We start from the raw sequence: 12,576 nt of genomic DNA, 5'->3' as shown, positions 1-12,576 counted from the left end.
CAGATCTATGAGTTCACAAAATGCGTTGAATCGCGACGCATTGTGAGCTTGTAGATCGGCTATTTTCAAACAACATTGGACTGTCAGACATTGGACAACATTGGACTCAGAATCCATGAGATTTGGGGGGGTGCGGTTTGGGGAAATTAGTCAAGTAATTAAAGTGATTTTTCAAATTTCATTCAACTTTTCATTCATTCAAGTTTCTCTTAGAGGTACAATGTTACCACCATTTAATAGTCAATGAACTGTAGCCTCACCTCATAACTTAAAAGTCCCCACCTTCTGACAAAGGGAGTGGCAAGTTAATCCTGCACTGTCATAGGCCTACATCATAGTGTCTACAGGTGGGACCCCTACACCCCAAAGCAACCAGAAACATACAGCATGTAGGCTTGTATTGTGAATCAGCAGGGTTTTATAGGCTCTTGGGCCTTGTTAAGGCAGAAATATCAAACACCCCTTGAAGCATTGAATTCAGAGATTTTTTTTTGTCTTTGAATGCGACAAAAAAAAAAAATCTCCATGAATTCAATGCTTCATGGGGTGTTTAATTGATAGAAAATAAGTCATTGTTTGGGTGAACTACTCCTTTAAGGTTAGGCAAGACTACAATGTCACAGACAGGCCACATGAAGTCCATTAATGCCATTGTTAGACCATGTCTTGTTTTGAGACAAAACAAGACACAAAAAAATAAACAAAAAACAAAAAAATAATGGTGTATAGCAATAGCTTGAGCTTCCCTGTGCAATCTGTATGGGTAGCAAGTTACTAAAGTGTACAGTTTTCGAGACTGTGTCTGTGGGTCTGGGCTATGGATCCGAAATTTGAGGCTAGTCTGGAGGCCGGGTATAACTCCATATTTGGGCAAATATGTGGGGGACATATATAGAGACAAACGCTGTTCTAGACGGCTGACCTCTTTGTGGCCGTGACGTAAAAACAGCTGTACTGTAGCAGGGTATGGTTTTTGATTGATTGATTGAATACTTTATTAGAAGTTTGCAGAAAAAAGAAAATGAAAATACAGTTCAATACAAGGTCAGCTAATAGGATTTAAAACCCAAGAAAGCCTATGGCTTGTTTCCATTGGGGTCCTTTGTACTCAATTCATAGAGACATTAAATGACCGACAGATATACACTACTATGCAGAACATTATAAAAACAGTTTAGAAATAAGAAAAACAAAAAATATGTACAGTAAACAGTTTGGGGGGAGCGAGTTACTTATTCTTCTTCTTCTTAAGGACTTTCTGAGGTTTCTGGCTGACTTCCCAGCCGTTCTCTGGTACCGTTGGCTGCCAGGGGAGAGGGTTCTGTCTGTACATGGGCCATGGAGGCAGGGTCAACACACAGGACACAGCACAACCTGCCAATGCGACATAAACCGTCCACGCAAACTGTTGAATGACAAAGCCATAACTGAATCCAATCACCGCTGAGACAAGTATTATCCATTGGAAAATCGTTTCAGCAAGCCTCTGGCCTTCATAATCCATATGTGTTGGAATTGAATCGAATATTGACAGCATCTTTGACAGCATCTTTGACAGCATCTCTCAGATAGTTCGCTAAGGCCTCAGAGCAGTCGCCGTCACTGCTGTGAGTGGATGTGACCTCATCATCTTTAATTGACGGAATTTGAATGGACGACACGTCATGGCGTGAACATTGTGGCACACTGGACGTCATGACGGGTACACTGGGTTCTCTGACACGGGTACAATGGGTAATGCATAACGGGTCGGCTGCATGCTTTTCCAAATTGCATCGTTCCGACTCCTTAATCCCAGAGGGTAACAGGAAAGGTGGGCACCAAAACATTCTGGGCACTTGGGTAAACTGGGCACCAACACAGAGTGGGCACCAGACCCCGGAAGAGTGGGCACTAGGGGAAATACGGACACCAAAACTTGAATACTTTGAAGTCGCAGGGTTCATATCCACAGAACACATTTTGTACCTGTCTAGCATGCGTGTTACTGGAATGCAACTACATTCAGATCACCCCCCCCCTTCTGTGAGGTTAAGGTTAGGGTTAGGAATATATTACTACGGTTAGGGTTAGGATTAAGGTTAGGTTTAGGCATAGTTTTACTGATATTAGGATTAAGGTTTATTGGCACAGTTTTACTAAAAGGTGCCCAGTCTTCCCCCATAAGGTGCCCACTCTTCTCTAGTGCCCACTAGTCTCCCCCTAAAGTGCCCACTCTTCTCTAGTGCACAGTCTTCTCGCCCAAAGTGCCCACTCTTCCTGGTGCCTGCCCACTCTTCTCTAGTACCCACTCTTCTCCCCCCAAAGTGCCCACTCTTCTCGCCCAAAGTGCCCACTCTTCTCACCCAAAGTGCCCACTCTTCTTGCCAAATGTGCCCAGTCCCTGATATAATGTAGTAGGCGGCGGCCTATATCATGTAAATCTGCTGTGTGCCATCGTAGGTGCAATTTTACTTTTTATTACAGAATGGAGACCAAAGTGGGCTATAAAATAATTAATCAAGTTTCCTTAAACTAGAAACAAAATACACTAACTAATCTAAGTACTACAATCACTACTTTACACAAACCTTGCTGGACCATAAGCCTTGGATCAAGACTATCATAGATGTATGTTATCGATTTTTACACCCCCCAGAGTGCCCTGGACTTTCACCTGTACTAAAGTCCGTATTTCTCCGAACATGTACAAATACAAAATATAAGGTGCTTACCCGGTTGCCCCAATTGTTAACTCGGCATTCGGAGTCTTTGTGCAATGTATTAGCCCGTATTTTCCAACAAATAAGTGTTTTAATTCCGTCTGTGCCTGAACGCCGTCGTTTACTTCCTGTTTACACTGAGTGTAATTCCGGTTTTCACCGGATGCGCCCCGTCACTACCGCCCATTGAAGGGATTTTTTTTTTGACAGAATCCGACACAGACGGGATTAACACATATATTGAAACATACGGACTAATACAGTGCACATGTGTTCCTAATGTCGAGTTAACATCCGGGGCTACAGGGTCAGCAGTGGCAATTGGGGGGGGTGCAGCCCAAGACTATCATAGATACGAAAGTAAAAGTCAGACTCGATAAAATACTATGATAGTCTTGATCCAAGGCTACACTGCTGGAGTAACTGGACCATTAAGGACACACAAGGCGGGGAGTGTGTGACGCTCTAATCCCCGCGTCAGACTTTACGATTTATGCACGAATTATGATGCACAGCCAGGGTTTATAGTCTATCCCAGCAATCAGACAAAGAGCCCTTCTATTGGTGGCGAACGTGCAGTCATCCTTCTGATCCCTAGCAGCCACGCTGGCAAGTTACATAAAATAGAGTAGACATCCATCCAATCCAATCCTATGTCATCATATAGGCTACAGTCAGGAAAGCTTGCCGGTCTGCTTGTTTGGCTCTCTTGACTCTGAACGGTTGTACAGTATATAGGCTACAGTAGTGAGTGAAGCGTCATGATTGTTATAGTTGACCTATTGCTGATGCTGATCGACTTCACCTACTCCATCCTCAGTGCCATCGTGCAGACGGTTCTTGGCCCACGTCTGAAGAGCATAGATGGAGAGCTGTGTCTGATTACAGGTAGGGCACTAGGGCTGTCTGTCTGTCTGTCTGTCACGATGATTATGACAGTCACTCAAATAATGGCGATTAACGGTTTAATTGTGTTTTTGTTGTTTAAAATTACATTTCTGTTTGGCTTAAGGCTTTGAAGTTGCACATGGCAGATATGACACATAACCTAAATATACAAAGAAATGACTGAGAAATATAATAACTTTATACTTAAAAACATTAATAGTGGAAATAGCCGATCTACAAGCTCAAAACGCCTCAAAATGCAACCTCTTGTGAGCTTGTAGATCTGATATTTCCACTACTTTAGTTTTTTTTTTGAAAATATACGAACATTTCTCAACATTTCTCAACATTACGATGACAACATACTTGCGATTATCTCAAATAATTGCGAGTTATAGGTGATTATTTTATAATTGTGACAGGCCTATAATTACAGGGGCCGGGGGCGCGTTGGGGAGGCTCTTTGCTCTGGAGTTCGCCAAAGAAGGGTCGCACCTGGTGCTTTGGGACCGAGACACCGGCGCCAACGAGCGGACCGCCGAGCTGGCGCGGGAACTGGGTCTAGTCAATGTACATTGCTACACGGTGGACCTGTCCCGTCGCGAGGACATCTATGAGGCGGCGGGACGAGTGAGACGCGAGGTGGGGAACGTCACCATATTGGTACGTATATACAAGTAAAAAGTCCATCACCATCAGCCTTTGACAGCTTATCACCAGAATTGTTTACTGTATAGGCCAGAGGTCTTCAACAGGGGGCCCGGCCGGGACCCCTAAGGGGTCCTCACTAAAGGGGGGCTGCTAAATCTTCATGTGATAGGATTTTTTATTTTTTACATTAACCATTTGAACCCTATAGCATCCCTATTCTGAGGAGAACTTTAGCCAAAAATACCAGATCTACAAACTCACGATGCCGCAGTGCAAGGCCGTGCGAGCTTGTAGATAGGCTATTTTTGGCAAAGAGGTGTGGTGTAGAAGGGAAAAAGAGGGGAAAAAAGTTTTGTCTGAAACACAATTTTATATAGAGGGGGTCCCTGGTTCATCTCTCTCTCAGCTAAAACTGAAAAAGGCTGAAAAACGTTGAAAACCACTGCTGTAGGCTACAGTACATATTTTTCTTTGTACTTATGGGTTTTTTGCATAGTATTGTATATTTGTCTGTCATTAAATGTTTCCATGAATTGAATACACATGGACCCCAATGGAAACAAGCCACAATGCTTTCTTACCTGGGTTTTAATCCTTTTAGCATCCTTTTGTATAGAACTATACTTCATGTGCTGTTAAAGGACGACTTCACCACTTTTCAACATATCTTCATATAATAGGTCCTCACTAATGCTCATGATAAAATGATACCATTTTTTTCTACTTGGTCTGTGTCTCATAGGAGGGCTGTGGACAGTCCAGAAACCCGTCTACCAGTGACATCATTGTTAGGCAGGATTTTTTTTCCCAAAAAGATTACAATTTTTTAACTCAGATTTTTATTAAGGCGAGAACAATGGGATCTATTATTGCATTGCAACTTTCCAGGAATACAAAGCCTGCAGTTTCTATTAGCTTGGATTCCCCATCGATGATGTCACTGGTAGACGGGTTTCTGAACTGTCTACAGCCCTCCTCTGAGACACAGACTGATTAGGAAAAAATTGTACCATTTTATCATGAGTATTAGTGAGGACCAATTATATGAAGATATGTTGAAAAGTGGTGAAGTCGTCCTTTAATAAAGTATCCAATCAATCAATCAATCAATCAATCAATCAATCAATCAAAAGGTGAACAACGCAGGAGTGGTGGCGGGACGGAGGCTGCTGGAATGTCCTGATGAGCTGTTGGAGAGGACGCTGCTGGTCAACTGCCACGCGCTCTTCTGGGTGAGACTTTTATGCTCTAGTAAAGTTAAAAGTACCTCAAAATTGCACTTAATTACAGTACCAGAGCCAGGGTCTTCAACAGGGGGCCCGGGACCCCTGGGGGGGTCCTCAGAGTTACTATAGGGGGTCCGCCAAATCTTTGTGTGATATGATTTTTCTTTTTACCGTAACCACTTGAACCATAGCATCCCTTTTCTGAGGAGAACTTTAGCCAAAAATAGCCGATGGGCTTGTAGATCGGCTATTTTTGGCAAAGAGGTATATAGGTGTAGAGGGAAAAAAGAGCAGGCCAAGTAAACAAAAAAAAGTATAATCTGAAACACAATTTTATACAATATAGAGGGGGTCCCTGCTTAATCTCTCTCTCTCAGCTAGGGGGTCCTTGGCCTGAAAACGTTGAAGACCCCTGCTCTAGTAAAGTAAAAGTACCTCAGAATTGTACTTAATTATAGTACTAGAGTATATGCAATTAGGCCTAGTTACTTTCCACCACTGACGCATGCAATGGAAAATTAAAGGTAGGCTACTGTTAGTGGTATTTCTTGTTAAAATAACTGTAAAATTAACAGGACCACAATGGAAACAAGCCCTATGGGGCTTCTTCTGTTATCCTTTTAGCATCACTGTATAATCGTATAACTGTACTATTTGCAAACTGTTAACGTATTCAAGTTTTAAACAGAATACATTTTAAGTTGGGATACCAATTTTATCCAACCAGGAGAGAGATCTTATACAGTAGTAGCTAGGATAGAGGATAAGTGAAATTGGAAGTGATTGATTAAATACATTGGAATACTACAGCCTACAATTTAAGCTGACAAAATGGGTAGCTCTACTCTAGTCTCCTGATCGGATTAATTTGACAACCCACCTGATGTATTTTCTGTTTAGTTAAAGAGGAGACAGACAGGGAGACCCCTGTTACTGAGCAAACACTCTATAGCAATGATTGGCTATCATCTAATATAACAATTTGCTTTAACAAAATCACTCACACCACCTTTAGCCCATTAACACCGGGAACGCATCGGTGTGTCATTTTTAGATTTATTTGGCTATTCAAAAATAGCAGATCTACAAGCTCATAGCGCGACACCGATTGCAGCGCTATGAGCTTGTAGATCTGCTATTTTTGAAAAAAGAATTAATGTGTGCAAATCTTTGAATATATATACAATTTTAACTCAAATCTTTGCTTCTAGGGGGTCCCTGGAACAAAATATTTTGAGATGGGGGGGTCCGTGGTCGTGGACAAATACATATAATTTTGGGAGGTCCTTGACATGAAAAAAAGTTTGAGAACCACTGATATTATAGCAACATAAGTTATTTAAAACAATAAAACTGTTAGGATTTAGAAGACTCCTCCAGAAGCAAAGATTTGAGTTAAAAATGCTTTAAAAAATATATACTGTACATTAAAAGATTTTCACAAATTTTCACGATTTTTCAAAAAATAGCAGATCTACAAGCTCATAGAACGGCACTCGGTGCCACGCTATGAGCTTGTAGATCTGCTATTTTTGAATAGCCAAAGTATAAAATAATGGTTAAAATCTTAAAATGACAGATGCTTTCTGTCTTGAAGGGTCAATCAACATAATGTGAAGAAACCGTTGAAGTAGTAGTACACATTCCGACTGTACTATCAAATCTCAAATTGAATTGCATCCTATTATGTAAGTCGGTCTATATTCACTCATGGCCTGGCCCAGTGTGTTTGTGCACTGATGTGTGAGCAGAGAGCAGGCCACTGTCAGCCAGGCTGCACGTCACAACGTCACCACCAAAGGACTGTTCTCTTGTGACTGCATTGAAATAACTATGAGCGGTGGTGGTGGTGGGCAAACAAAGGGAGTGAAGGCATGTGATTCTGTTTATGATCCTCTTAGCGTAGCCTCAGTCCTATTATGTCCAATATGAAAGGGTAAGCCCCTCCAGCGATTTTAACTTTTTTCCCCCCCTCTCACTTATTTAATTTCAGTGCTATTAGGCCTTTCTAAAACAGTAAAACAGAAGATGACATCCCTCGTTCTCTTTTAATGAAGGTGATTGTCAGTGGTGCAAAGTAACTAAGTACATTTACTCAAGTAACTGTACTTAAGTACAATTCTGAGGCATTTTTACTTTACTGGAGTATTTCCAAATTTTCAGTACTTTTACTTCTACTAGTCAAATATTATACTTTTACTCCACTACAATTATTTGACAGCTTTAGTTACAAGTTACTTTGCAGATTTAGATTATTATTACAAAACATACATGAACCACTTCAGCCCTATACATATTTCGGCCATTTGAAAATAGCCAATCTACAAGCTCACAATGCGTCGCTATGCGACGCATTGTGAGCTTGTAGATCTGCTATTTTCAAAAATATTTGCATACATTTTAAACATTTGAAAACTAGTGAAATGTGACATTCTACCTAATAAGTACATTTTACTTTTGGTATCTAAGTACATTTTGATACCAATACTTTTGTACTTTTACGCAAGTACATTTTGAATTGCGGATTTTGTTTGACAGAGTATTTCTACATTGCAGTATTGATACTTTTATTTAAGTAAAAAAAAAATGTGAGTACTTTTTCCACTGCTGGTGATTGTTTACATTTCAAACCCACAGATGACCAAGGCCTTTCTACCTCAGATGAAAGCAAAGAACCATGGCCACATTGTGACCGTGGCCAGCGCACTGGGGCTGTTCAGCACTGCATGTGTAGAGGTGAGACCAGCATACAGTAGAGCTGTTACTTTGTAATTGAATGTTTGCTCATGAAACGCTTCTTATCAGCAACACTGGTGTTCAACCTGTACAAGGCCTATTCATACTCGACGTAAGACCCTTAAGTAAGCATAAGGAACGGAGGGGGAGACCAAAAAGGGGAGGGGGGATGGGGTTTTTTTTGTCCTTCGATTATGTCATCCGTCAGGTTGAGCTCTGAGCTCAACCTGACGTACCTGACGTGCGTTCACCGCTTCCCTCTGGAGGATGAATAGCCTCTTGTGGCCCTAATCACGCATAAGAAACGTGTCAAACTGTGAATGCACTGAATGCACCGACGTAAAGAACGTACCAGTTCCTTCCCCCCCCCCCCCCCCAAGTGGGGATTTTGCAAGTGGGCCCCAAACTAATTGGCATAAACACACCAAGACTTTAATGATAACTTAACATCAATAGCCTATACTATATTAACAACCCATTAAGACCTGAAGCCGATTCTACAAATGTCTTCTAAATCCTAACAGTTTTCTGGAAAAAAAACTATGTTTCTATATCAGTGGTGCAGTGGTGCTCAAACTTTTTCACGTCAAGGACCCCCAAAATGATATGTAGTTGGCTGTGGACCCCCATCTCAAAATATGTTGTTCCAGGGACCCCCAGAAGCAAAGATTTGAGTTAAAATGTTTGCTTTAAAAGAATATAAATATATAAATTTGCACACATTTTCTCGATTTTTCAAAAATAGCAGATCTACAAGCTCGTATATCTGCTATTTTTTAATAGCCAAAGTGTAAAATAATGCTTTTTAGCTAAAATCTAAAAATGACACAGATGCGTCCCAGGTCTTAATGGGTTAAAAAAAATCATGGCATTTTTTCTTTATAATTTAAATTGTGTTACCGATAGATAGGAACTTAGTGTTAGTTCCATTGATTTAAGGCGGAACACAAATAAACATGTTCTGAAAATGCACTCTGTCCACTTTAAATGGTCCGATAGGTGGGCCACTATCAGGGCCCACTTTTTCAAGTGGACCCTGATCCAGAAAAGGTTGAGAACCAACTGTCCTATAGAATCCTTGACAAAATGATTGTATGATTGTACGATTTATTCCGATGCTTTTTTCCTTTCCCCTCTAGGACTATTGTGCCAGTAAATTTGGAGCCGTTGGGTTCCACGAGTCACTGGCCCACGATCTTCATGCAGAAGACCTGGACGGCATCAAAACCACATTAATCTGTCCTTACATCGTAGACACAGGCATGTTTGCAGGCTGTGAGATCAGGTGAGCTATTAACCCTTTCAGACCGAGAACGCATCTGTGTCATTTTAAGATTTCTTTGGCTATTCAAAAAATAGCAGATCTGCTATTCTTTTGAAAAATCGGGAAAATGTGTGCAAATCTTTTAATATCTATCTTTCCATAGCGAACATTTTTAACTATGTTACAACTTCTGGGGGGGGGGGGTCCCTGGAACAAAATAATTTGACATGGGGGTCCGCCCCATCTAATGTTTTTTTTCAAAAAACTAGGATTTAGAAGACATTTGTAGAATCCCCCCAGAAGCAAAGATTTGAGTTAAAATGTTTGCTTTAAAAAAGAAATATATATATTCAAAGATTTGCTCAAATTTTCACGATTTCTCAAAAATAGCAGATCTGCAAGAGCTGCTATTTTTGAATAGCCAAAGAAATCTAAAAAAAGACACAAGATTCTCTCCCGGTCTTAAAGGGTTAAAGACTTTGAGATTCATTTTATTTTATTAGCCTGGGTGCCAGCCTGCTTCGCTACGTTCGGCGGATTTTTTTTTCTCTCTGCGCTTCTCAGTCTGGAATGCCCCCGATTGACTCGTCTTGTAGAACTACACTGGAACTACACATGTTACGTTAGGCAACGTCGTTGCTGATTGGATGTTGTTCAAATGAATGACGAATCAAAACGATCACACCGTTTTTTTTGTCCCGCCTCGCACCACAGACCAATCAGAGGCCACGGTAGGTTTCGAACCTTGGCTGCTGTGTCCCGCCTCCTGGAGATAGGAGGCATTCCAGACTGAGAAGCGCAGAGAGAAAAAAAAATCCGCCGAACGTAGCGAAGCAGGCTGGCACCCAGGCTATTATTTTATTGGCGACACACTGAACTTAAAAAAGTACATCATAATGTCTCCATTTTATTTTCTGTCTGATGTCTTCCAGGAAGGAGCTTAGAAGTCTAATCCCTCCCCTGGACCCCCTATACACTGTGCAACAGTCCATGAATGCCATCTTAGGTGAACAGCAAATGATCTGCATTCCTCGCCTCATGTACATTCCCTTCCTTACACGAGCGTAAGTATTCTCTATGATTCAACTGAAGAGACAGCAGGTGTCAAAGAAATCATTGTTAACCCATTAAAACCGGGAGTGTAAAAGTGTAACCACTTCTAACCATATTTTGTACTTTAGGCTATTCAAAAATAGCAGATATACAAGCTGCGTCACTTGGTGCCGCGCGCTATGAGCTTCTAGATCTGCTATTTTTGAAAAATCTAGATTTGTTTTTGCAAATCTTTGAATAAATATATATTTTAAACATTTTTAACTCAAATATTTGCTTCTGGGGGTCCCTTGAACAAAATATTTTCGGATGGGGTCCACTCCACAGCCAAATACATACAATTTTGACATGAAAAGGTTTGAGACCCACTGACATAGCAACATAGCAACGAACAAGTTTTTCAGATTTCTTTTTCCATTTTCTAGACTGCTGCCATGGGAGGCAAATGTTGCAACCTACCGCTTCATGGGAGGAGACAAATGCATGCTGCCTTTCATCAAGAACGCTGAACAGAAGGGTTCCAATGGACATGTTCAATCATCCTAAGATCGTCGTCAAAATGGCTCAACTCTTTGCTTAAAACCATTTTATGTAACGGAACGACACACACACACACACACACACACACACACACACAGTCTTGGTTGTGATAATTGAAAGGAAATGATGTTATCTGGAAGGGAATGCCCAATTATCTAGTATGCATATGCTGTAGCACTTCTGCATACAAGTTGGGCAATGTCCAGTTTTGTGTACAGTGCTTATTCTTGGGTTCACCAACAATGACATTTTAACATGAATTCTCTTTTATGCACGGTATAAAATAAAATGTATAGTGTTGACTTATTTTGATGCATTTTACATTTTTGCTGAGAATATATGGACATGTTCCACAAAAAAACAAATGACCATAAGTATTATCAGGCATGCAAACAGCCCCGAGGTGAAAAAGGTGACAACATGTTGTTTTCTTTCGGGTCAGGTGTCACACAATTGCCCTATTTGGGTTCAAAAAAGGTGACTGTAGCTGAAAAATGACACTTTTGCGTGTCTGCTCCTTATCCAGGAATCTCAGTCATCTCACAGCTTGACTATTACAACTCTCCCCTTATTGGCCTCCCTGCATGCTCACAATACAGCTTAGAAAAGATTTACCTGCTGTTTTGATTCATAATTTAGAGTCAGTGCGGAGACATGCATGATGTGTCTACTGTTTAGAATTTTGATAGCTGATCTATTCTTGACTCATTCCCAAAACCAGGTACCAGTCCTAAAAGGCCTAAAGAGGAGCTAGTGGAAATGCAGCCTGAGCCACCGGTTGAAAATGCATGCACTCAGCCACATGGTGAATAATCAGTTCATGCCACGTTTCATGGCTTCCTTGCCCGACCCTAAATAGCCTACTGTACTGTATTGCCGACAGTGTATGAATAATTACAACAAAAAGATTTATGTAATATTGTTACAAAAACATGAAGCAATGCCATTTGACCTGTGAGATATGAAGTAAAACAGACTGCTTGTGTGTACAGTAGGATGGGTCATAAAGAAGTCTGAGTGGAAAATGATCTTCCCCCGATTTTCTTTTACAAGGGGTCCCATTTCAAATCAAGAAGTGACAGATGATCATATTACTGCATATTGTATATACAGACAAGAACTTTATTGGATGCAAATTCAGATGCAAAATCTAACACCTTACACCCACCACCCCACCCCCCAAAAAAGCAAAGAAAAAGAGCCATCTACATGAAACCCAATGACAGAATTCGTGTTGACAAAAGTTAAAGTGTAGTATAATGAGACAAAATATAGTCAAGTATAGTGCACTTGGGGTTGGTATGCATGTGTGAGATATCAAAAGAGAGGGAACATGAGGGAGCATAATAGAATGTAAGAGCAGGAACTTTTCCAATGCAAAAGGACGAAGGAAAGCAATTCTCCCACTACAGTACGACAATGAAATGTTTCCAGTTTGCATTTTAAGATGTAGGCTAAAGCTGACATTGGCATGTGTGTGTATAGTGCGTACCAAAAAATCCTGAAGGGGGCGTCA

General features: G+C 40.9%; 1 protein-coding gene across 1 annotated transcript; it reads left to right on the top strand.

Annotated features, from left to right (window-relative positions):
- Positions 1-3,463: 3,463 nt before the first annotated feature.
- Positions 3,464-11,066, top strand: rdh20 (retinol dehydrogenase 20; the record flags this gene model as incomplete). Its single annotated transcript, XM_084062642.1, has 7 exons — positions 3,464-3,590; positions 4,027-4,253; positions 5,375-5,473; positions 8,105-8,203; positions 9,343-9,488; positions 10,400-10,531; positions 10,946-11,066. 7 exons carry the CDS (start codon positions 3,464-3,466, stop codon positions 11,064-11,066), a joined length of 951 nt encoding a protein of 316 aa, XP_083918768.1.
- Positions 11,067-12,576: the final 1,510 nt, after the last annotated feature.

The sequence above is a fragment of the Gymnoscopelus microlampas genome (assembly GCF_963454915.1).
Source record: "Gymnoscopelus microlampas genome assembly, chromosome: 7".
In the NCBI taxonomy this organism is placed as follows: Eukaryota; Metazoa; Chordata; class Actinopteri; order Myctophiformes; family Myctophidae; genus Gymnoscopelus; species Gymnoscopelus microlampas.
Note: the sequence above shows the minus strand (reverse complement) of the source record. Positions and strands in the feature narration are given on the sequence as shown.